At 37.2% G+C, this 26,596-nt stretch overlaps 1 protein-coding gene across 1 annotated transcript in view; it reads left to right on the top strand.

Annotated features, from left to right (window-relative positions):
- Positions 1-20,394: 20,394 nt before the first annotated feature.
- Positions 20,395-26,596, top strand: part of TPO (thyroid peroxidase) — a 213,695-nt gene continuing 207,493 nt past the window's right edge. The window contains exons 1-2 of the mRNA XM_027690190.1: positions 20,395-20,448; positions 20,880-21,017. Coding sequence (XP_027545991.1) covers positions 20,395-20,448; positions 20,880-21,017 — 192 coding nt within the window. The remainder of the gene's footprint in view (positions 20,449-20,879; positions 21,018-26,596) is intronic.

Raw genomic sequence — 26,596 nt, 5'->3', positions numbered from 1 at the left:
CTCAGCATTATAGTGGGGAAAAAAACCCCAGTAATTAGGAGTATCTCTGCTTGTATTCTGAATCGGCACTACTGTTTTGGAATTTTGAGCCAATTATATAAAACACAAACTATAATAGGAAGACATTTCTGTATTCATGTGGGACAAATTTAAATATTCATAAGACTGCTCATGCTTTTATTTCTGTCTACATAATAATTTGGGATGCTTTTCACATGTAAACCTGACACAATTCCCTAAAATGTTGTCCCAATTAAAAAAACATGCACTTTCTGTACTTCTGAAATATGAATTATCTCTAATTTAGCATGGAGAGGACCAAGTCAGAAATACTTCATGTTTGAAGGCCTTTCTTAAGGGTCTGCCAAAAAAGGAAATCCATCTTATGCAATAAAGACAGTGACATTTTTGATAATTAAAAACAACAAACAAACAAAACTAGAGGCAACTTACATTGGAGTAGTTGTAGGTGACTATGCAGAGACCTGCAGAAAGGCTTTGGTAGAGAAAAGTTAGTCAAAGCAGGAGAGAAGATATTATTGGAGAATGTCAAGGTGGAAACTTGTTGCATTTTGAGTATAAACCAAAGACAGTTTCTTTTAAGAGATAATTTATTTTTGGGGTAATGTTCATTTTTATTTAGGACATCTGACTCCATCATTTTTACATCTTTTAATATCATTAAGTTAGGAAGCTGTATAAGCAAATTCATCATCAAAATTAGAGTTAGAATTAGAATTATAATGTTTTAATCTGCAGCTAGTTTTTGGGAAACTGGACACATGCACTTTCAATGTAGGTAAGACTTTGTAGCTAAAAATGTAACCTACGTTTACGGTAGCCAGTGGCTATTTATATGAGTGTGTAACTTAGTTGCATACACATTATGTATGCCTACTTGCTAATTTTGATAGTTTTAAAAAATTGATTTCGATATGCGCTAGGACTGTATGTTTATGATGCTGGTAATGGCATGGATGTCACAGCTAGCACAGTACTGAGTCTTCAAGCTTTCACTTGCATTTCACTGCCTCCAGCTAAAGTTTTTCAGGGATATTTTTCTGAATGATGAAAGGATTATCACTGAATAAATATGCTTGGAGAAAATGCACTGCTGGTGGAGCAAGCATAGTTCTAGTGGTTTAACGGGAGTTATGACAGAGTTCACAGCTCATCTTCCAGCCTGGAAAGATGTCCTTACAAAGTAAGTATGACTTAAACAGTCTGAAGAAAATTTATTTGTTGTGCTCTATACCTGATTTTCACAATTAGGAATGTTCAACTATGACAGACTTAAGTTAGATGGATATAATGTGAAGAGAATATGAAGTGGCTGAGCTAAGGAGGCCTGTGATTTATGAACAGGCTGTGAGACACTGCTGTTTTCTTCTTCGCTTTTCCATTCTTTGCTCTTTCTGCCCATTTGTATCGTTTCAGACACAGACCACTTTCCTCTTTGTCCAGTGCCTTCTGCTGTCTTACCCATTTCCTCTTGTTTGGTAATGAGGCTGGCCTTCACCTATCATCAGATCATAATGCTTGTTTCTGGTTTCCTAACACTGTATATTTTCAAATCATATTTTTTTAAGTTTTATTTTTGAATGAGTTCATTTAAAAAAAAGAGCTTTCCTCTAGTTCAGCTCTAATAAATGGGAAGTGTTTACCCAAAGTTTCTGTTGCAGCATTTCTCTGTTGTGTTACTGCTTTAGGATGTATCTTTAACTGAATGACAGGCACCTTCAGAGTGTTGTTAGTCTCTGAGTTCTTTGGGGATCACTGTCTTTGTTCACCGAAACCTCAGGGAGGTTAGTATAAACGTGTTTTTATCTTAGGGATTTCAGTAAAGTACCTATAATTTGGTGTGATGAATTTGGGCTATGTTATCTCTGTACCTCTGTACAGGCAGAACAAGGGATTTTGGTCCATAAGGTTCCAGTTACTGTGTACAATGTACAAGCAGTAAATCCACTTAGCAGGAGGATTAGTAATGTCTTTTCTACATCTGTAACTTTAAAAGATTAGTTCATATTACTTTTGACTGTAAAAAGCACCAAAGCTGTTCACAAACCATTAACTGTTCTAGTCTTACGATATGTTGAACACATATAATGGGAAATGAAAAATTAGTTTTGTAACTGCAATTCAATAATGTCTTATTTAACTAAGAACTGCATTTTGTATGATGTATACTTATGAAAATGTTCCTAGATTTTTTAAAATAATTTCTAACTCTTATAACAGTTCCCACCCTTAATCAAATGCTCAAATATGCTGAAAACCCTTTTTAATAAAATGTAAATAAATGCCTGTCAGAAGGGCAAATAATTGATCAGGTAGATGCCACTGACACTCCGAATGCCAATTTTGTACCTTTCTGTAGCCTTGGAACCTGCCATTTTATCCCTTGCCTGTTTTAAATTCACTGCCTAACAGTAAATACGCTGTTCTAAGTTCTCCCTCAAGACAGAGTTTCCAAAACCTGATTTTTAATGGGTGAGAGAATACGTGTATGCCACCAGGCTTGTTTCCATACGTTCTGTGGTCTTATTTTGTGGAGAGACACCTGGTTGATAAAATGAGATTACATTTGCCTTATTGTGCTAGCATGTCAGAGCAACTAGGCAATCTGAGTCTTCTTGCAGGTTTATTTCAGAATTTTTCCCTAAGTTAACTTGAACAGGTTTCTATTACCTGACTCCCATAACTCCTCTTTTATTCGCTGCGGATGAAGTAGGGAAAGGGTCAATAGGAGTTAAGCTGCTTAGCACAAACCAAGGATTTTTAGGATCTAACTATTCTAACTATTGGGTCCAATCTACACTTTATATGTAGATATGAGATATATCTTATTTTCAACTGCTATATCCTTTGTTTTACCTTACAGTCCTAACTATTTCTTAGTGTAAAAAAGACCCCTCAGGCTCTTGTTTTGCTAATTGGTTTATCCTTCAGCTCTTAGGACCACAGATTGAGCCATTTCAGATAGGGACAATTATCCATCATATTCATTATCTTGTATGATGTGAGCCAATTTTATGACCCTTGGATGAAAGCAAGAATCCTGCACAATTATGCAGTAGTATGCATAGATGCAAAAGGCACTTCTCACTGAACTCAAATACAAAAAGGAAGCATACAAGAGGTGGAAGCAGGGACAGGTGACCTGTAAGGAATGTAGAGATACTGTATCATCATGTAGGAAATGGGTTATGAAAGCCAAAGCCAACCTGGAGTTGAATCTCATTGTGGGCGTGAATGGTAACAAGAAAGGATTCTACAGGTCACTCACTAGGCCCATCTTCGCGAACAAAGATTTGGGGAAAGGTCTTTTACCTTTCCAGCCTGCGCAATGGATTTTTTAGGTGAGACACAGCCTGCGCTGAACTGAGCCCACCCTTTAATCCTAAGGTTCATCTGCCGGGGCCAAGCAAGCTTGGACAATGGCAGTGAGGTCCTCAGGACGTAGGTTTGTTTAGAGTGTCCTTCTCATAGATGGATGGCCACACAGGGCTAACGACCTCCATCAGGCCAGGAGACCGGGATTTGAACCCGTGGTCGCAGCAGTGAAAGTCCTGCACGCTAACCACTAGGCCACCAGGGGTCTCGGATTCTACAGGTGGGCAGCAAAAGGATACTGCTGAGTGGGACAAATAATCTGATGAAGGACGTGGAACAGGCTGAGGTACTCAATGTCTTCTTCCCTTGTAATGGTTTTAATGTGTCTACAATCCCAGATGCCCAATACCAGTGGGAAAGTTTGGAACAAGGAAGACTTTCCCTTGGTGGAGGAGGATCAGGTTATGGAACACCTAAAGAGACCAGACATACAGAAGTGAACGGTACCTCCTAGGATGTATTCACAAGCGGTGAGGGAGCTGGCTGATGTTATTTCAAGGCCTCTCTTGATAATTTTTGAAAGGTTGTGGCACTTGGGACTAGAGGAAAGCCTGTCTTCAAGAAGGGCAAGAAACTTGGATCCTTGACAAGATCCTTTGAAAATTAATAGAGCAAATTCACCTGGAATCCACTTTCAAAGATATGATAGACAAGAAGGAAGTGGTGGATAGGGGGTTAAGAGTGGATGCTTATCTTGCCAGTGGCAAATCTTTTGACTCTATCTACCATCATATCCTCATAGACAAGTTGATGAAGTATGGACTAGATGAATGGGGAGGTGAAACTGAAAACTGGATGAATGTCGAGACTCAAAGAGTTGTGATCTCTGACATGAAGTCCAAGTTGAGAATGGTCGCTAGTGGTGTACTGAGGAAATCAATAATGGATCCAGTACTGTTTACCATCTTCATTAATGACCTGAATGATGAGACACAGAACTTGCCTCAGCAAGTTTGCAGATGGTACAAATCTGGAAGGACTGGCTGATAAACAGATGTCTGTGCTGCCTTTCAGAGAGACTGGCACTGGCCGTAGAATAGACTGACATGAAGTTCAAGAAAGGGAAATGAAAAATCTTGCACCCGGGGAGGCTAGAGGCTGAGTGGGTGGAAAGCAACTTCACAGAAAAGGACCTGTGGGTCCTAATGGACACCGAGTTGAACGTGAACCAGCAATGCAGCCTTATGACTGAGAATGACAACTCTCTCAGCTGCCTTAGGCAGAACTGTCAGCATGTGGAGGGAGGTGATCCTGCACCTCTACTCAGCAGTGAATAGTGAGGCAGCATCTGAAGTCCTGTGTCCAGTTCTGTGCTCCCCATTACAAGAGAGATATGGACATTCTGGAGTAAGTCCAGCAAAGGGCCAAAGAGTTCAAGGAACTGGAGCATCTGACCTATGAGAAGAGGCTGAGTGAGCTGTGACTGTAGACTCTAAAGAAGAGAAGGCTCAGGGCAGTCTTACGAACGTGGAAAAATTCCCGACTGGCAGGTGGTAATGAAGACTGAGCCAGACTGTTCTCAGTGCCCACTGAAAAAGTCAATGAGCACAAATTGGAACACAGGAAATTCTCTTGAACACAGATTAATTTTATTTTTAACTTTTTCACAGTGAGGGTGGTCAAACACTGGAACAAGTCCCAGATCAGTTCATCCCAGATCTCCATCATTCATAATACTCAAAAAGTGACTGCACATGATCCTAAGCAGAACAACCTGATCTAGTGGGAGGCATCTCCGCCCAAGGCGAGAGAGACTGGGACTAGATGATCTTTAAGGTAAATTCCAGTCCCTTAACATTCTGTGATGATTCTATGATTTGCACACAGGTTTGAATTATATGATCTGCAGAAACCCCTTCTGTCCGTAGCCATTCTGTGTTTCTGTTCCAGTGTTTTCCTGCAAGTTTGAGGATTTTTTTTTAAGTTTACACTTTCAAACGAACCAAAAAAGCCACTTGTGAGAGCAGAAAAATGAACATAATTAGCATTTCCATGCTTCTAATAATCAGATTTCTTTAAAAAAATCCACATTGCTTTTGTTTTATTAATTGATCATTCTGAAAAAAAACCCAAAAACAAACAAACCAGTGCAATCAGAAAAGCAAGCAATGAAGAGAGCTACTATTATGGATTTTATGCATATCTTTAAGTAGATTATTCAGCATAATTGAGGGGTTTTCTTGTTTTTTTCTTTTCCTTGTTTCTCTTTCATAATTCCGTTTGGAACATCTCCATAGAAATCTCTTCTATAGTTCAACTATAATTTTTTCAAAGATTCCAGTACTGTCTGATTAGCTTTTCATTTTTATATTCAGTTTTCACTTTTTTTTTACACAATTACTAAACCTACACTTTTATGTGATTGTTTCTTCATTGTTTTTTAATAAGTCTTTTCATTGTATTAATCTGAAGTATTCAGTATGTAATTTGGCCCTTGGTATTCTGAGATTGCCTTGGAAATAGTCGAATTTAAAATGATACCATTTACACCTTTTTTTTAATGTCATTTTTGTTTCTAAATTATGAAGTTGCATATGTTTATAATTTGATAATGTACCCTTTGCTTGTTCAGGAACTTCAAGGAATTTTTAATGAGGTATGAAAACCAGCATTGTTTGGGAGGTGTTGATAGCAGTTGACAAAGTGGTTCAGATGGATTTAATCTAAAAAAACTTTGTGGAATCCTGAAATATGTCCTTGTGCATGAATTTTTATAGTTATGGTAATAACTATGCTATAAATGTTACAACTTGAAAAGCTGTCAACATTAGTGACAAAATTTAAACTAATTATTTTTACAATGAAAGCCTGACTTGACTGGGAATTTTCAATTGACTTCAGCTTCATTGGGACTAAAATTAAATCCCTAGGATTTTTTGAACATTTGTGCTAGAATGCTGTTTCTCTTTTATAAGTGGAAAATAATAGCTTACTTTCAGGTAAAAGGAATGGAGAGAGATTATTTAAGATTACTCCCAGGATTTTTAATGGCCCATTAACATCAGTGAGAACCATCTGAATACAGAAAATGTATATCCCTGTAGCACAGAAATCAAAGGAGGGTAACAAAGGCTAAAGTAAGCCTTTGACATTCATGTAATGAAGAAAACCTAAGCAGAAGCAGGGGAGGTGCCCTGTACTGCACTCCTAATCAAAAAATCTGTATGTGCAGACCAGAAAATTCTGACACGTGATGCATTATGTTTAAAGGCATTGCAAAAAAAAAAAAAAGCACAGTAGGTTTTCAGCTGTATGAATAGTTAAGTCTGAAACCAGTAAGTCAAAGAAAGACTAAAACAGTAGTATTCTCACTGTCTCTCCTCTTATCACTTCCATAGAAAAACATATTGTTTTTCTACTGTGCAGAATAGGGGTAATGGAAAGTATGACAGCATATAAAAGTGATATAAAACACACATGTATAAATAATATAGGTGTGGCAGGAAAAATGGGATTAAATAAGCAATGATCAGCTGATCCTTAAATTGGCTCATTCATCTATGTGCTGGCACAGGTTGAGAAGGAAGTAGTAGCATGCAGTGATGCAGTTTACATTAATTGCAGTCCCAGAGATCTGTCTGACAGTGGGAGAAGCAGTGGTAAACCTCAGGCAGAATCCTGTTTTCCACCAGATGTGTTTTATGGGCTTGTTATTTAACTGTACTTTCAGCTGTACTTAAGCTGTACTTATTGGATAGCACTTGTGCTATGTACAGCTTTTGTAAATTCTGTTTCCATTTTTCACAACAGATTTTTATTACTTTGAGCAGAGTTAATATGTCAAATTCTTTTATGGATTAGTAACCTATGCTGATAATTTCTGCAAAAGATAGATGTGTTTGTCAAGGAGCAGCTACTCTTTCTCTTAAGCATGCAATTTTTAGAAATTGTCTTTTTTCTTTTTTTCCCTCAATATTCAATTTCTTTCACTTTTTTCTTTCCCCCGGTTATAGCTGTTAATTCCTTTTACTGTTTTTCTGTTCTTATGTTGTCTTCTCTTCCTCTTCTCTAACTAAGCTGCATTATACCAAGAACTATTCTCCTGTCTTTTCATATCCATATCTCTACTCTTCTGCTTTCCTTCACAAAGTACAACCTTGTCTTTTACCATGTAAATTTGACTTTTAAACTTGCATAAAACTGTGAAACTGTTGATAGTATGTTTAAGATCATATACCTTTTTTGAACACAGGCCTTTTATAAATATACTTCAAATATACACAACAAAGGACTTTGTATTTTCACTGTCTCATCAACAAAATACTTGTGCACTCCTTTGGCATTTCCACTGTGAAAAGCCATTAGGATAACCTGTCAGTAGCTCCACTGCAGTAGTGGTATGACTTCATAGTGCTGCTGATGTTGTACAGAATGGAACAGTTGAAACATCTGCTTTCTCTCTATTTTACTGTAGTTTTTTGTCTGTTTCTCAGTCTGTTTTTGTTCTCTGGTTCCATGTTCTGAACTTAAAATAAATCCCCTCAGTCCCATCCTTTTCTCCTTTCGTTTCTCAGTGAGAGGAGTTTGCTTGTATTGTTCTGGTGAATGCCTTTCTGTGACAGTAAGATTTCCTAAAACCCTTGAATTAAAAATTCTGGTGCCACTTTGCTGACTGACTTCTGTTTAATGCTCTTTCCTGCAAGAACTGATTCCTTCTAAACTTCGTGCAGGAGCTCTCTTATTCCTAACTCGCTGTGGTTTCAGCATGTGCTCAGTGAAGCTCTGTTGCCTGCTCCCCTCATCATTTCTTGCATGGAGGCCAAGTGGAGTGGCTGCCCAGTTCTTTACTTTCCTGTCCTGACTTAGGAATCCAGTCAGAGCTCATTCAGTGATCTTTGTGATGGTCTGCAATCAATGATACAGATCATCTTTACCCCCAGCCTATGGGAGTGAGGATTTTCCATGTGGTGTCAGCCAAATACTGCGTCAGTCCAGTGCCCTGTGACTAACAGTACCGAGGGACGGATCACACTGGAGGGATAGTTACAGATAAAAGCAAATTCTGCTGCAGATTTATCTCTCTGAACCATAGATTTTTTTTTTGGCAAAATTTTATCAAAACCCTTTAAATGTCCAAATCTTTTGTCAAGCAGCTTACTTTTAAATCCTTTTTACTCCTATTTGTGGTTGATTTTTTGATTGTTTCCTACCACTTTAATTTTTGTGCTTTGGTACATACATCCAGATGTGTAAATGCACCTCCAGAGGCTTAAGTCAAATGTTTACAGAGCCTGTGTATCAGTCAGTTGCCTGTACTGGTTGTCAATAACCAAATTCTTGAAGCTGAAAAGATATGAAATAAATTTAATCTGCCACTGCCAATATCAGACTTAGCATCAGTTCCAGAACAGTTTCAGTGGTTTTTTTAACACTAATCTTCTTGTTTGTCTTGATAAGAATGAGACTAGACTGTGTATGCTTTAAAAATAGGAGTTTCTTTGAGTTCTGGACAAACATTTAGCCATCCCAAACCATGCATTGTTTTTAAAATGAGAGATGAACATATATCTCCACTTGCTATCTCTGTTTACAATTTTATTGCCTTTGAAGAGTGATTTAGAATACATATTCTTCATTTCAGGAAATCTTTGTCTGAAGTCTGAATTCAAATAAATCATTGACTTTTCAATACTTAAATTACCTGCATTTTTTCTTCAATTACTGGGTGTTGCAAAAACCCTTCAATTGTTCCTAGATTTCCTGTTTCTTCTATGATATTTTCTTTATAAGCTTCCAGTTTCTGAATGATAACTATTTAAGATCTTGAAACTGGTTATTTAATATTCTTTTATTGTTGATGGTGGTGGTTTTGTTTGTTTGGTTTGGTTTTGTCCTCTGCAGAAAGCTTTATTACTTTTTTCCTAGTTGGACTCATTTTCTTTTCATCTCTGATACTTGCAGGTATTTTTCTATCTTCTGCATTTTGTGAACATCAATCTATTTATTTACACTTGATACTCATTATTGCATTTTAGTTCAGGCTTAATTCTAAAAGATTATGGAAGCGACCTATTTATTTATTTAACAGTAGTGGAATATAATAGTTGCTTGTTTGAAGTCTTTCTTTTTGCAGAAGATTCAGTTGAGACTTCTTTGTGTGCTTACCACTAATTGATGGGATTCTTTTATTCAGTAAGTACAGAAGCTTCAGCAAGCTCAGAAACTGACTGGTTGAAACCTTGTATATGCATTTGAAAAAGCATCATTCTTTGCAGACTTTATACCATATCAATCAACCATATACAAATTATTTATGCAGGTATACCTTTTGGGTTTTGTTTTGTTTATATTATTCCTAAGGAACTTCCCTTAAGAACAGAATATAACTGTAGGTGCTTGTCAGTAATGTATTCTTGTTACAGGACACTTTGGGTTTGAAATTTAGGTGTAAACAGACTGTTTCATCCTTTTTCATGGCATGATATGTAATCAGTTTATAAAGGAGATTCTTTTCCACCTTTTAATAATGGCTGGCTAGCTGCTGCTCTGATTTTTACTTTTGAGTATGAGATTGCCATCTAAAGTGTAACTTCTTAGAAATGTACCATCATCCTGCCCAACCTCTGTCTTACTTGGCCATTCTCTGCTAATTTCACTACTTTTTGTAGAGGCTTATAAATATAATCCAGTTTAATTTTTCACCTTGTCATATATCTTGTGCTTTTCTCCTCAATAATGCCTCTAAATTCTGTTTTTCTTTATTAATTTCATTAATTTAAATAGGTGTCATCCTCTTGATAATTTATCCCCCATACTCAGCCTTTCATTCAGTTTGATATACTTCAGGAATGCTCTATTTGTTAAATAAGGTATTAAAAAGTTACTGATCATCGCAGTTACCTTTGAGAATTTCAGACAAGTCTATAAGATGGTGGTTTAACAGAGGCTAAACTTAAACATGCCATTAAGTCTTTGGATAAGGCATGAAATGTCTTGCTTCTTTCCAAGCTAGAAGCCAAGTGCATGGCTAAAAGGATTTTCGCTTCCTACCTATGGGTTTATCTGAGCAACTGGCCTGTAAAAGCAGTAAAATTGTGTTTTCTATGTTTTTGTGGGATTTGTTGTGTCTTTGGTTTTTCTTTTCTGTTTGTTGCTTGGTTGGTTGTTTGTGTTTTTTTGCCTAGACTGATGCTTGGGAACACTATTTTAAATCGTATTACATTCCTGTGATTAATCTTTGCCTCAATCTTTCTATGTCCACTAGCAAAAACCAATGTAGTATGAGAAGTTTTTACTGTAATGGTGCTGTGGATTTCTTTGCAATTGCAGAATTCACATTAGGGTGATGAAACCCTAGAATCTACTTTTTACTACTTCAAATTTAGAAAGAACCTAGATTTACAGCCACTTTATTCAGAAATCAAGCAGTTAGATATGGCTTTGCTTGGTTGGTTTTGGCAGACAACACAACAGTTTAATAGGAAAAAGAAATCTTATGCTAAAGGTTGAAAAGGAGTGAACGTGGTGGACTTGTATAACTGTAAAGGGGAAGGATGGCAAGAGAGGTATGAATCAAAATGTGCTATTCTATTACAAAAAAAACATGATGCCTTTACGTTGGCCATACCTGGTTTTTCTCGGTTAAAAAATTGGGTGCATTTTTTTATTATACTCTTCATTCTTTATTTGCCTTCTGATATAAAGACAGGAATACTTACAAATCAGCTGAAGCTCTACCAGGGTAAGCTGCATGGTATCAGTAACAGAAATGATCACAATAATTTTCTGATAATCTTTTTCTTAAATAAACTCCAAAGGGAATGTTCTTGGCGGTTTTTTTGACTGTTGTAAGTGTTTTAATTTGAAGTGTGAAATTTATGCTTTCTTGTTTAGCTGGTATGAAACTCCTGTAAGCATAGGAGTATCTTTATATTCTTAGGCTTTATATTCTTAGGCAATTTACTTCAAGATATGATCTAAATCAAGATAAAGCTAGGCAATTTTTCTAATAGTTTGTGTCTTGGCTGTGTTCTGGGGTAGAATCTGTATTCGAATACGCTGCTCTGTTAGCATTTTTTAGAATTTTTAAGGCAATTTTTATTCAATGTGACATTCTGAAAATTCATTTTTCAAACACACATTACCGAATTCAAATATTTGTGTCTGATGTTGGGAGAGATGCATGAGGATGACAATAATCAATCATATCTAATTGACTCATGACGTACTGAGCTTGCAGTAATTAAACAAGACATTACTGCTTACTGATTAAGATCACACAGCTTGAGAGCCAGCTGTTAATAATTTTCCTTGGAAGGCTAATGTCGTTAACAAATCTATCCCTAAGGCTATTTTTGACTAGTGGACTGGCTGTGATGTAAGCAACAAAATAAACTTATAAATTTTTTATATTGAGAGCGTCTTTTCAAACTTCTGTTACCTTGTGTATGCTGCCTGAAAATTTAAGAACTCTGTTCTGAATTGCTAGAAAGTAATATTGTAACACTGCAGTTAAAATCTTCTAAAAACTTGTAATGTTAATATAGCTTTTATGACTGTTATGTAGTGGAATGTCAATCCATAATATTGTCCTCAATAAATGCAGATGTAAAAAAGTAAGAACAATCTTTATGAAAATAGTAATATTGAAAGCACGTATTTCAAATATAATCTATGCTTTTGGGAAAAATGCACTCAAGTATATCTTACATATCTGGTTTTGACCATCTTTATTTCCGATGCTGAGTCTTATCACATACTTACTCATTGAGGCTGCAAAGCAGTTTGTTTTTTTCCTTAATTTTCAAACATTTGGCTTATGGCTTTGCTTGTTTTGAGTAGGAGCTGAAGGAAGATTCGTATGTTCAAGTACATCATAAAAGTTAGGTAGCTATCAAGCCAGTTTGATTCTGTATTAATCTAGAATAAAAGGTGTTTTTTGTTGATTTTGTGATATTGAAAATAAAGTGTTAAAAAGTAGCATTGTCAGTTTGTTACCAACTGGAATGAAATTCAGACTTAACTTGATGTTATCTTAATTTGAAATACTTCCTGTCAATCTACTTTAAAATATTATGAGCTACAGCGTAAGGGCTGGAGCACTGGAACATCCTCAAATTTCGTCAGCTGTAATGGTGCAGCGAGGTGTTGGTGCTGCAGTTCTCATTGTTGGGAATGGAGGCAGAGGCAACTGATGCTGGACTACGTGTCTGCCTGCATGTGAAGACTGTGAAATGGGGGTTGTGGCCCTGCCATGACTGTAGGTGTGTCCATCTTAGTCGTGGCCTTTGGACTCTGAGATGGGGTGAGCAGGCCTAATGAATGTAATGGTATTGCTGCATCCTTCTGTACATGGATATTGGGTGGTCATGATACTGGTGATGGTGGGCAGTAGTACCTTAGAGCAGAAAGGTGTCTGATCCAAAGCATTGATCTCATCCAAATAATTTCTAAATCATCTTCTGATATTTTTACCTGTAGTGACTGTAAGCAGTAGTTATTTTTTCCTGATTTCTTTTAAATTAGATTAACATGTTCTTTATACATTTATATGTCAAAACAAACAAATAAGTTAGTTTTGTTATTGACATTATTGTTGGGTTTATTATTATCTTTGAATAAGGAAATAAATATATTAATTTACTACTTGGTTGCTATAGGCTCTGTCTACATGGGACAACTACTTGGATGCTCAGACCGGGGGTGATGGTTAACAGGCTGTCTGGATTCCTGTGGAAAGTTAAGTTCTTCAGGGGTCTGTTCTGTGACCCATCCTCTAGCATCTTTGTCAGTGACCTTTAAGAGGTCAGGGAGAGCTTGGTTATCAAGTTTGCTGATGACACCAAATTGGAGGGTGCAGTCAGTATACCACTGATAGACACCTAGGCAGGCTGAGAAATGAACTGCCAGAAAATTTAAGAGATTAATTAGCTAAACTCATGAAATTCAACAGAGTCAAGTGCCAAGTCCTGCACCTGGGGGGAAAAGTCCCTAGCAATGATACAGATAGGGGCCTGCCTGTCTGGGGAGCAGCTCTTTTGAGGAGACTCTGCAGGTCTTGGTGGGCGGAAAGTTGTACCTGAGCCAGAAGTGACCCTTACAGAAGTCAACATTATCCTGGGCTGTATTAGGAGAAGCACAAGTAGGAGATCAAGGGAAGGGATTAGCCCTCTCTACTCAGCACTTGCTAGAATACACTACATCTAGAACACACTACATCTAGAATATTGCATACAGTTTGGGTTTCCCCAGTTTAAAAAAGACATTGATAACCTGGAGCAAGTTCATTGAGGAGTCACCAAGCTGACTGGAGCTGGGAGCACTTGCCCTATGAGGCAGCTGGGCTTGCTCAGCCTGGAGAAGGCTTTAGCAGGACCTAAAAGCAGTCTTTCCATGTCAACAAAGAAGATATCAAGAAGATGAAGCCAGGCTTTTCATAGTGGTGCATGGATAGAAAGGAACTTTCAAGCAGAACTTGAAATCAGATACAAGGAAAAGCTTTTTCTCATGAGAACAGTCAAGCAGTGGAGCTGGTTGCCCAGCAACGTGGAGCAGTCTCCATCCTTAGAGACTTTCAGACAGGCTGATTGCATAGTTGCCTTGCTTCGAGGTTGGGCTTCAAACCTTTCCAGGTCCCTTCCTACATGTGATGGTAAAATGATGTTTTCTCTTCTACTCTTCAGGAGTTTTGAACTACTCTGAGATATTGGAAAAATCCATACCATTTCGTTCTCCACAACATTTTTACAGATGGTTCTTCTGATTCACCCTCACCTTCCTAGTACTGGGGAACCATAACCTATCCAAATAGTCTCTTTAAAGGTGTCATTACCATTATAGTCAGAATTTCTTAAAGGAAAGAGTACTGAGGTTAAGTATATTTGTCTCTGTGGTTGTGAAACAGTGTCACTAGATATAAAAGTGGTAGTATGCTAAAGCTAAGAATAAGGAAAAATCCATGTGTATTTACAGGAAGAGACATACTCTGTAAGGCAGCTCCATAAAACTAATTTCAGCAAGTTATAATTATATATATCTGTTCTTCTATCTGGTTTTAGTTTCACTGAATTTTTTTGTGTGCTTACAGTACTAATGGAATCATTGATTTTCTGTGTTCCACAGCTGTGTTACCATTATCACTGTGTATCGTTGGTCCATTGTTGGAGGTGGGGGAAGCCCACGGAACAAAGAGTTCTTCAGGTGGGAACGCCCAGGTACCTCCTCTGGGTGGGGAGGAAGTTTTAACTGGATAATGGGCAGTCCTCTGGTGGAAGGCCCTAGAAATGAATCTGGGGATAGTTTGGTGTTCGTTGTGCTCACAGATTCCATCTGTCCCATAATTTGGGATGATCTTTGTTTGACTGGTGATATGTGTGTGAGGGTTTCTTCCTTTCCCACAGTTTGCTACAGTGGGAATTTTTGTCTGGATGCATTACCCAGGATGTGCTAACCAGATCTCAGCTCCACCAGGCCTGGAATTAGCACCTTTCTGTCACAAATTCCCCCCTCTGTGCTTATCTAAAGTTCCCACTCTGGTGGCTTATTTTATGACAATTCCTATTGTGGCCTTGACAGTGTTTGAAACAGGGAACTGTGCTCTTTAAGTCCTTACAAGAGGTTCAGTCATATGCAAGAAGTCACATAATTTTGAATATTAGCATCAGAGACAAATAGATCTGAAAGAAATTGTCTTTTCTGGGATTTTGCCCTGTTAGAGGATTAGTACCTGTACCATTTGGACAGATGTTTGTTAATTTTTCTCTCTGAATCCCTTAGCGATGGATGTTCAAAATTTATCCCAGCAATCTGTTCAAGGACTTCAGTTTCTTTGTAACCAAAATATGTTCAAAGGAGATTTCTGAATTGTTTTCTTACCTGATTGTTCTATTTATATTGGCAATAGATTTTCAAGTACTTAAAATTGTTGTTATGTTCTCTTATATTCTGTCTTTAAATTAAACAACCCAAATTTGTGTTGAATTACTTATAGGTCCTATTTTCCAGGTCTCTAATGAGTTATAATTTTTTTTTTTTGCATTTCTCATGACCTTTTTCAGTTCATTACCTCTTCTATATAGTGTAGCCACGTAATAACACTGACATAATACTCTATGAAAGCAAACAGTATACTGGGATGTATTAAATGCAACACTGGTGATGGATTACTTCATGGGCATGAAATTATTCCTCCCTCACATTCATTGGTGTTTAAGGAACCTTCTGTACCACTCAGCTGAAGAACTGTATTTACTTTTGGGCACTGTCCTGTAAGAGTGAGAAAAAAACAAATCAGTGGGAAAGAATGTGAAGGAAGGCAGACAGAATATCTGTTTGCCTTTATTGTAACAAGAAGATACTGATGCCCATATTTTTCTGCCAATCCTCACTGCTACCTACCTGTTTCCATTCCTCAAGAAATGGTGAAGAAAAGCTTTTCTTCTTCCATGCAAGTGATGTTCTTCCTACCATTTAAAACCTTACACTTTTTATTTCCTGTTACACTTCATCCCATTTTTAATTTTTTTTTGTGTTAGTCAAGGATATTTTAAATTTGAATTCTGTCTTTCTCTTAGAAAGTATCTTTGTCTTTCGATCATAATATAGAAAACATCAAACCAGTTGCAAGAGAGAGAGTACATTTGAGCTTGCTGTAACTTGGTGCTCACAGCACTGACTGCTGGGACTGCTGGAAGTTCTCTTCCTAATCTTAAGTGATGTAGAATCAAAATCAGTGACTCCAGTTCTCATGTGTCTTCAGCAAGTGTTTAAACCATCAGTGTACTACAGATACAGAATTTCAACAGAGGTGGTTTAATTTTAAAAATGAAATTGCATTAGAGAATTTTATCGCTAGACCTATGAGATGTAAATGTTGCTGGTAAAATACTAGTCTGGAAATATAATGTGGTGGTTCAGTGGGGAAAAAAAAACCTTTCAAATGTAGTTCTTAAAGAATTTTGTTTACAAGTTAAGGTAATTTATAAATTAAATTTAGTAGATAAAAATTGAACTGCAGTACCTTTGAAGCATGTATTTATTAAGGATGAAGATCAGCAAATGGTGATTATTTTTTGGAGAGCCAATGTAACTCCATGCAGAGGATTTTTTTAGGTAAAGTAGGGGAAATTCCAGCTGATCCATTTTTATGAGGGTCTAAGATACTAATGCTTCACTTAGTTCACAAAGCTAATGATCGCAATTGCTAAAATACACTTGGGCAGAGGGCATGAGAGAGACATGTGGAGTTACTGAGTTCACAGTTCACAGTTTAAATCAAAATAGTATCACTGCACTGCTTGTACTCTGACATCTGCTCTGAATGCATACAATATCTTTTTATTTTATTTTGAATAAATAGGGGTTTATTATGAATCTCATCTGAATTCCCCAGTGATCTAAGTAAGAATCTTTTCTGTCTTTCTTCAAACAGTTGCTATCATGGAAAGCCTGACAAGTATTGCTACAATGCATTAGAGAAAAAAATGGATATAACAAGTGAATAGTTTCTATAGGAAGCTCAGTACACCTCAACATCACTTTTAAACTCTACCTTATTTTTTTGCAAGCTCTTTCAAAATAAAGCTTACAGGACTGAAGACAAGTATTTTATGCTAGTAAGACTGAAGTTTGGCTTAGAGATGCCTGCTTGGAAGCAGAATTTACAACTGTGAGCTTTAGGCTGCAGATGCAGCACATTGGAAGAGTTATGGTACACTGAGTAGGGTCCCAAAACATTATGCTGAACAGAGAGTGCTTTAAAGCAAGTTCACTGGCTAGGGACCTGCTTAAGTAGTCAACAATAAAACTGATAAAAGGATTCATCTGCCATTCTAGCTCCCTCTAGAGAGGGATGTTTTCTTCTCTGTGGTATTGACAGGTTTTGAGCTGTGTTGAGAAAGTACATTTCAGTATGTTTTCTTTCATTCAAAAACAGAGTAGTCTAAGCTTTCTTAAAAGTCACAGCTACTGTGATGCTTGCACTACTCATCTCCTTTTCTCTTCCTCCCACCACATAGTGAATGTGCACATGCACACCCACATGCTCCTCTGCCTGAAGTCAGTGTCTAGAAAACTCTCAGAGATATGCAAGTCAAGAATTAATTTCCTCATCTGCCTGAGTGAATTTAAATTTATATTTCCCCTACCTCTCAATGCAAGCACTGAAATCCTATGGATATGCAACTCCCTGTGCACTTTCCTCGTGGTTTTTATTAGAAAACACATTTGGTATATGATCTCTAACAATACTACATAATTTTGGGGAGTTATTTTGACTTTTCATTCCTCAGTTTCTGATACCAGTTACTAGAACGGCTACTGTATAGACAGTTCTTAAATAAGAAATCAAGATGAACCTTGCATAGTTAAAATGCTGGATATACATATACATGCAAAGGCTAAGTTCTCATTAAAAGATTCTTGTTTGAAGAAGCACTTTGTCTGGACTGGGATTTTGCCACTAGGGTTATGTATGCCATTTCTTTAACACATGGAGAGAACAAGGGAATGTACTGAAGTTTGATTCAAAGCCATTTAAAATGGTCTGAAAAAAGCCAACTTGAAAGGCTGAGAGAAATCTAGATTAATCTTATTGATTCTGAAAGCAAATAAGGTATTGTTGCACATCATCTTGGATCACATCACAAGTTAGATGGAGTATGAGGTAGAGATTGGATTTTAATAGGAATAGATGAGCTTCAGTGAGACTTCCAGTTGAAATAGTGTGATGGAAAATGCTAAACTATTTAATCTGTCACTCTGCATATTTCATTCATTACCTGATCATCTGTTACAAATGAAAGTTCAGAGTTTTTTTCATTGTGTTTCTTCTAAACATATGTAACAATTACTAGCCAGAGAAGAGTTCTGGGTTAAAGAGCTCTCCAGAGCTCTGTTCTTTCAGTGTTTCTATAAAGCATGCTCTGGTACATCAGCAAAAGTAACGGCGGTTGCCAGTCCCAGTGGGATAGTGATGTAGAATCTCTGAACAGCAGCGAAATTCAGGGACAGTGGTTTTTCGATGCTGTAGCTCTACTCTTTGAAAATACTTGCTGTTGGGCAGCATGGCTTTTAAGTGGATGATATTGGCGTGGTTTTCATGTGTTGTCATTCACAAAAATGTATTGATAAAACATCCACACATGCCAAAAATGTAAAAAATTTCAAAATCTTGGGAAAATACAGAAATGTTGGCTTCCAAACAAGTGAGAATGATTAAGACTTTATACCCTCACTGAACTTTGATTCCTTTAGGCTTTCCTAGAAAACACTAAGGACAAGATTTGTCTGCCCACAATTAGACACTTATCTGAGTTGTTATTTATATTTATTTTTTAAGTCAAAGTAGAGAGCAATGATTCACTTTGTTCCCTTCTAGATGGATGTTTGAAAGAGATTGGGTAGAATCATGCTTCAGAGTTGTCTCTTGCTCACCACTGGCTTGACAAAATCTAAACAGCTGTCCTAGATGTGTATTTCTCTTACAAACATAAGCTGAGAGAATTGGAGATTTTCAGCCTGGAAAAGAAAAGACTCCAGGAAGACCTTATAGCAGCCTCCCAGTACCTAAAGGGGGCATTCAAGAAAGCCAAAGAAGGACTTTTTACAAGGGTATGTAGTGATAGAACAAGGCAGAATAGCTTTGAACTGGAAGAGAGCAGGTTTAGATTAGATATTACAAAGAAATTCTTTACTGTGAGGGTGGTGATGCACTGCCACAGGTTGCCCAGAGAAGATGTGGATGCCCCATTCCTGGAAATGTTCAAGGCCAGGTTGGATGGGGCTTTAGGCAACCTGATCTAGTTGAAGATGTCCCTACACATGACAGGTGGGTTAGAAGTCGATGATCTTTAAGGTCTCTTCCAACCCAAGCCATTCTATGATTTTTGCTCTGTAAACTTTGATGCTGAAGATACAACAAGCTGAAGATACCTTCATATGGGTGTCAGCTGGCATGACCAATATTTGTATCACAGTATAAACATGGAAATCTGGTCTTGCCTCCAACTAGAAAAGGACCTGGATATCCTAAGAAGCCTATGTCAGCTTTACATGTTCAGAGGTCATAGGATATCAAAGTGTCAGAAGTGCCCTACATGGGGACGACTGCTTTGAGCCCAGGAAAGATGAACTACATGACCAATTCACCTGAGCAACTACTGTGTATATAATCCAGGATAAATTTGATTGCTCTCTCGGCTGCATTTTCTGTTTCTACTATAAAGGAGTTTTCGACACTCAGTTGCTGCATAGAACTACACCAAATCTAAGTGCCTTAGTTTTAAGCTGAGCCTGCCTTTAAAGACAAAAAGGTTTTATTGACAAACGATACAGACCTTTCTCCCTAATCTTGCAGAAATAAAAATATTATTATGAAACTAATATTTCATGATTAATGTTATTTTAAAATCCCTTAGGCTTTCATTCAGTGCACAGGACATGTTTCTTCTTTTATTCTTCCATTATTCAGTTCTTTACACAATCTACTATTTAACAAACTGTTAGTAAACAACTTGATTTTAAATCTTCTTTTAAAAGTAAATGCTACAACTAAAACTTAAATTATGCTTGATTTTTCTTCACTTGCATAAAGTGCATTGTTGTGGTGATGCTGTTATATACATTTTAAATTAATAAACAAATACTAGTTTTAAATATGATCACTCATTTCAGAACAGGTGTTTTCCTTTTTCTCTTCTGTGCAGTGACTGGAAAATTCTGAAATTTCATTAGTCTGAATATTTTAACAAATAGCTGTAAGCAGTCCTAATGCTACAGTTTTTGTTTAAGGAAATATCTGACTGAATATTAGTGGGAAATGTAAGTAAATAAACGAGAAATTAAAATAGAATTTCTTTTGTGCTATTCATGAAGAAAACACTGTTTATACCAAATACTTGACTACCCTATAGATTTTACTAGTTATTAGTCCAGTGATGAACTTAAGTAATGCAAGTCCATCTTGATCTAAAAAAAATAATGTAACAGCTGTACTTAATCATGTGTTTTACAAAGTGAAAACAGTTTTCTACTCTAACAGAACCCTGTATCTTAATGGCAATGCTTATGAACGGTACAGTTAATTTTCTGATACAGTGGAAGGAACATCTTGAAGTCAGGAACAACATTTAACTTTGCCACTTCTGGCTGAAACTGTAAAATGAGTTCACATACCATTTATACATACCTATCTGCTTCTAATATGGTTTCATAAGTCTTTGTACAAAGAAAACCAAATAGGAGATCATTAAATGGCAGCACTCCTTTGTGGAACAGTACAATGAAGAAATTTTTGTAAATTTATTTTTTTTTACTTTTTGCATATTAATATCTACTTCAAATACCATTTAGCCTTTATTTTCAAGTACAAAAGAAGCTTTTTTATGTCTAATCCATTTGAAGACTGAAAAGCAGACTAGTTTTCCACTTCTGTAAATAATGCTCATTTGTATGCTTTTTATGTCTTTAATGGGATAGAGCTTGTTATTCGTCATTATGAAATGTTCATATTCTTAAATTTTTGTGTATGTCTTGCTTTTTTGCAGACTAAAACTGGTATTGCATTGTTGTATGATGAAGTATCTGAAAATGCTTATGACATCCGACTGAAGCTTACAAAAGAGGTATTAACAATTCAAAAACAAGATGTCGTCTGTGTTAGTGGAAGTGATCACAGTGCAAATGTAAGTGCTTCTCTATCTCTGTGCTTTCGACTGCACACTTTAATGTCTTCTGCAGAGATCACTTTATTGTATTGGAGTGCAAGAGATTTTATTGGGTAATAGAAATACATGTAATTATCAGTTGTTGGGTCTTTTGTGCACACCTGTATTCTTACCTGTAAAAACTGCTTTTTTGGCCAGGGCTATATATTCTTTATTATAACATTCATAACCTTAACAGGAGCAAAAACGTCTATAAATACCAAAATTACAGCATTCTTCCACCAAATATTGTTAGGCTATTAAATTAAGAGAGAAAAAGAAAACTATTTCCCAAGCATTTCAAGAGTAAACTAATACACCAGAGTCTTCTTCATTTGTGTATCAGACAGGATGTCTGTTCAAGGGCATTGAGCTGAATGAGAGAACACTTGGCAGGCACTTATTTCACTGTAACTCTCTTGCAGACACAGATGGGGCTTAATCAGTGCCAGCATGTATGTGGTGCATTTTTTTTCCCCAAAATTCAGTTATGGTACTTTTTCAAAGCATGTGCTCCCTCTAAGCTATAGAGGAGTCTTCTGTACAATCATTTGGTAATGTCGCTAGACAAACTGGTGACATTTTGCATCAGCAATACAGCAAGGGTGTCTAGGTTATCAGCATGCCTAAGTAGTTGATATGGTTTGAAGCTGGCTCCCTGCCAAGTCTCCAAACCTTACCACCAGAAGTCCCCCCCCCCCCAACAAAAAAAACCTCAGGGAGAAGAGGGAGAAAAAAAACTAAGAAAAACCCGAAAACGAGAGAGAGGACAACCAAACTGATATATATAAATATATTTACACTTATATACAATTTCACAAGGGAAAGGGAAAGGGGAAGGGGAAAAGGAACAAAACTAAAATAAAATATATATATATATATCCCAATCAGTAGCCCGAGATCTAGTAACTAAAGAACAAAAGAGTTAGCAAAGAAGATATCTCACTACTCTCCTGGGACAACCGAGAGTCGCTCCGGAACGATCGCCGGCAACCTCTGTCTCCCAAGGTCGGCAAGGCCTAGCCAGGCCTCGCTCCCCAACATGGCAGACTCAACAGCAGGGAACCTGCACCTCCAAGCCGCCGGAAGGAAAGAGAGCGAAGGCCTCTCCTCCTCTCTTCTTATAGTCTGGCTTACGTAAAAATCGTAGGGAATACTGGGTAAATCTGGACCCTTCCTTGGTTACAAACTGGTCACCAAGGAAGGCCTAGCCCAAACCACCACAGTAGTGTATTTTATTTCCTCATATAAACAGTGTTCCTCTTGAATTTAGGATACCCATTCTTAATTTTACTGAGTAAAATAAATTCCATGAACTCTACTTGTATTTCCTAGAGTGGCACCCTCCTCAGACGGGGCCAAGGGAAAGTTTTTCTGTCTTCTTGCTGTGTCATGTGAACTTAATCATGAACACAAAATCAAGTGAGTTTGTGATACTCTGCTAAGAATTTGAAACCAGAAAAGTATATAGTGGGTATCCACATATTTATATGTGAGTATGTTAGAGAGAGAGTCTACCTATATAACACATGAACACATTTCATTCCTACTGCAGTAAATATTTATATAAATTGTTTAATATAACACATACAATAATTTGAAATAGCTTTTAGTAGTTAGAAACATTGTGTACTGTTTTCAAAAGTTCTCCATGGAACACTGTGAAACATGACTTGCTTTTTAAATGTTCAAAAAGTTTGGTCTGTGAAAAGCGTGTCCATTTCTGGTTGGTTTGCTGAGATAAGTATAAGCCTCCTCCATCAGCTTTTCATATACTTTCTACTTTCACTGAGAAACATGAAAAAACACAGCTTTTTTATTTTTTTTTTTTACCAGACATTGCTGGTAATGCTGATAAGTTGTATGCAAACTCATTGCAAGAGTCACAGTAAAATATTATGTGACTGCAGTACATGGTGTCTGTGCATGTAATTGTGCATAATTGCTATGGACTCAGTGGTGTTTAAATGCCTTGTGTATGAACTTTAATAAAAAAAGAATCAAAATTCTATCCTATGTAGTCCTAGTTTACTTTTTGAATCAACACTAACTGGTTGTGTCTGACAAAATATTGTATCAATATGCATATGTATTAATCAACATCCAAAATAAAGCAAAAAAAAATAAAAATCCCTAGACACCCCCAAACACCAAACTAAAGCAGTACAAAAACCCACCCCAAACAACTCAAGTCTGCCTCTTTTTTTTTAATATCAAGGTTTGGGTTGATTTTGATGGATTTTATTCCTACATTTTATGGGTACCCTAAATAGTATTTCCTGGTAGAAGACAGAGCAGGAGACAAGTTCTCATAGTATTTGAGGAGTTGGATTTTGAAAGAAATTCTGGAAAGTAATAGACTCTGCAGAGATGGCATATGTGGGATATGCAGCCACTGCATACAAAATGACCCCAAGTTCCTTGGTTGTATTTCATCACCAGTAATGATCACTCAGTGGTAGAGTCTGGAAAGAAGTGATTCCCAGGGGTATGGCAGAGACAGTTTTTCCAGGTTGCAGGCATGGTGTTAATGTGTAAAAGTAAGGAAATTTAAAATATAAATCATTGTTAATTTAGGTTGGAGTTGCAAAGTATTATGTGACTCTAGGTATGACACCCATTCAGAAGGAATTTCTCCCACCTCATACTATTGATAGATAAGTGTAGGGAGTCCTGCCAAGCTACCCTTTTCTGGAAAACACTGTTAATGCTATTTCCTTATTTTCCTTAAGTTTTCTCACTGAAGACTCTGAAAACTAAATTTTAAAGGTCCGATCTTTTGTTTTTCTGTGTTCCTTACAAGATCTCCCCAAGGTCCCTTTTTGAAAGCGTTATCTTCAGTCCTCATATGATCCTGTTGTCAAACTCTAATGAGAAAGGTGAATTAAACCATGGCTTCATGGCAATATTTGTTTTTTCTGTGTTATACTCTGAACGAAATAGAAACTTTTGGACAACTAGCATTTAATATAAAGGACCATTGACTGTAACATGAAGATAAACACTGTCTTTTTTTACAGTGTATAATTTTCTAGTATACAGGCTGAAATAGCTGGTAATTCTCTAGCACTGATTTTGGTAAGTTTTACATTTACAGTTACATGACATAAATTCCAAAGAGATAAATGCTTTATATTTCAAGCAGTTCAAGAAAATAGTTTTCATCCCTGTTCTGTATGATTCAAAATATTAATAGAAAATTGTAACCTGAAAGTCAGTTCTAGAGCAGTCATAAATGATCACATTGCCTTACTGATTTATTCTCCTTTTTCTGTACCTTTTCATTCTCAGGTACACATAGTTAATCTTTATTTTATGCCCATTCATCAAAATAGTTCATTTGCCACAAAAATAGAAATAACTTTTGCCTTCTTTTTGTACTCAACTCAAATACATAGGAGGAAAAAAACCTTTTGTTTTTAGAGTAACTTTTCTTCTTAGGTGGAATATGTGTATGGAAAATTATTGGAAAAGAAAGTTCTGTCTCTACTTGCGGTAATACGTTTTTCTCCAGCCAGTTTTGTGGGACAGCATTCATGGGATCCATTTGTTTGCAGCCTCCCTTTTACTGACAGGTTCATTAATCCTGAGGAATACTGAAGACAGGATTTACAGCTATGCATATTTAGCTCTGTTAGTCTGGTCGAGTTCTGAGTGCTACAGTGAGGACCGGCAAAGACCTCAGAGATCATTAGAGCTACTGTTGTGGGTAGGACTTTCAGCAATAGAGATTATTCCCAAGGATAAAAGGCTCCTTCTATAAAATAACTTCTACTACCATCATCTGGGTCTGTTCTTGTTTCATATTTTGCCATCTGCCATTCATTTAAGTGTCTTAAAAGTGCTACTTTTAAGCATTGAGAAAACTTCTTCTCTGATGAGAAGTTTTAGATGTGGCTTTCTGTAATTTAATAATAATTCAGCCCACTTCACTAGTCCTTGCAATCTTGGACTTGGGGGTAGAGTAATGAGAGAAAAACATGGTCTTTGAAATTCAAGATGTATATAGCAAAAATAATGTAAAATCAGCTGTTTCTTTTCTTTGGTATTCAAATTTTTCACAGTAGACAAGGTGCTTTTAAGTATCTGAAAAAATCCTTATGAATATGGAGCCATTTGGGGAAATAATATTTTACAGTGGTTTTTATATAATATTGCGGTTTTTAAAATAATTTTTATATAACTATTTATAAACATTTATATAATTTATATTTATGTCATTAAACATGTGATTTTTACACCAAGATGTGTTTCAGATCTTCAGACTTGGCAAATTCTATGTTCTAAGCAAGCCTTCATGACTTGGTATTATGTCTTTGGAGATGTGAAGGTTGGGGGTAGCCTTGGCAGTAGTGACCATGAGATTGTGAAGTTCAGTGTTAGCAAGCAGGGCAGCAAGTAAGATTGTAGCCATGGACTTCAGGAGAGCTAACTTTAGCCTCTTCAGAGATCTTCTTAGAAGAATCCCATGGGAACAGACCATACAGGGAAGAGGGGTCCAAGAGACTTGGTTTATATTCAAGGATTACTTCCTTCAGGTTCAAGAACCAAAGAGCAAGAAATTGGGCAAAGGGGGCAAGAGACCTGCATGGATAAAAAAGACCACCTGTCATTACTCAAGCATAAGCAGGAAATACACGGAAGATGAAAGAAGAATCAGGCCACTTGGAATGATATAAAGAGAGGTTGTCAGAGTAAGCAGAAATGAGACGAGGGCCAAGGCTCATCTGGAATTAAATCTGGGCAAGGATGTCCAGGACAACAAGAAGGGCTTCTTCAAATACATCAATAACAAAAGGAAAACAAAGGATAATATGGGCCCATTGCTAAATGGAGGGGGGACCCTGGTAACAGAGGACACAGAGAAGGCAGAGTTACTGAGCTCTGCCTTTTCATCTGTCTTCAGTGGTAAGACCAGCCCTCAGGAATCTCTGAGCCAGGAGACCAGGGTAAAGGAATGCTGGAAGGAAGACTTTCCCTTGGACAAGGAGGATTGGGTTAAGGAACACCTAGGCAAACCTGATGTGCGCAAGTCTATGGACCCTTACAGGATGCATCCATCAGTGCTGAGAGAGCTGATGGACACTATAGCAAGGCCATTAATCTCTGAGGACTGGAAAAAAGCATTCACTCCCGTCTTCAGAAAGGGCAAGAAGGAGGACTCAGGGAATTACCATCCAGTCAGCTTCAGCTCAACCCCTGAATGGAGCGCCTCATTCTGGAGGCCATGTCTGTCCGCATGGATGATGAGCAGGTGATCAGGAATAGTCAACTTGGATTCACTAAAGGTAAATCATGCTTGCCCCACCCAATTACCTTCTATGATGAAACAGCTACCTGGATGGATAGGGGGAGAACAGTAGATATTGTCTACCTCAGCTTCAGCAAGGCTTTCTACACTGTCTCTCACAGCATCCTTGTAGGCAAACTCAAGTGGGGACTGTATGAGTGGACAGTGAAGCAGATTGAAAACTGGCTGAACGGGGAAGAGGGAGGGGAGGGGAGGGGAGCAAACGAGGCTGTTGCTTCCTGATAGAACGCGTCCGGATGGGCCAAGC

The sequence above is a fragment of the Neopelma chrysocephalum genome, unplaced genomic scaffold (genome assembly GCF_003984885.1).
Source record: "Neopelma chrysocephalum unplaced genomic scaffold, ASM398488v2 Primary Assembly neopelma1_80b, whole genome shotgun sequence".
In the NCBI taxonomy this organism is placed as follows: Eukaryota; Metazoa; Chordata; class Aves; order Passeriformes; family Pipridae; genus Neopelma; species Neopelma chrysocephalum.
This window is presented reverse-complemented; position numbering and strand designations above follow the sequence as displayed.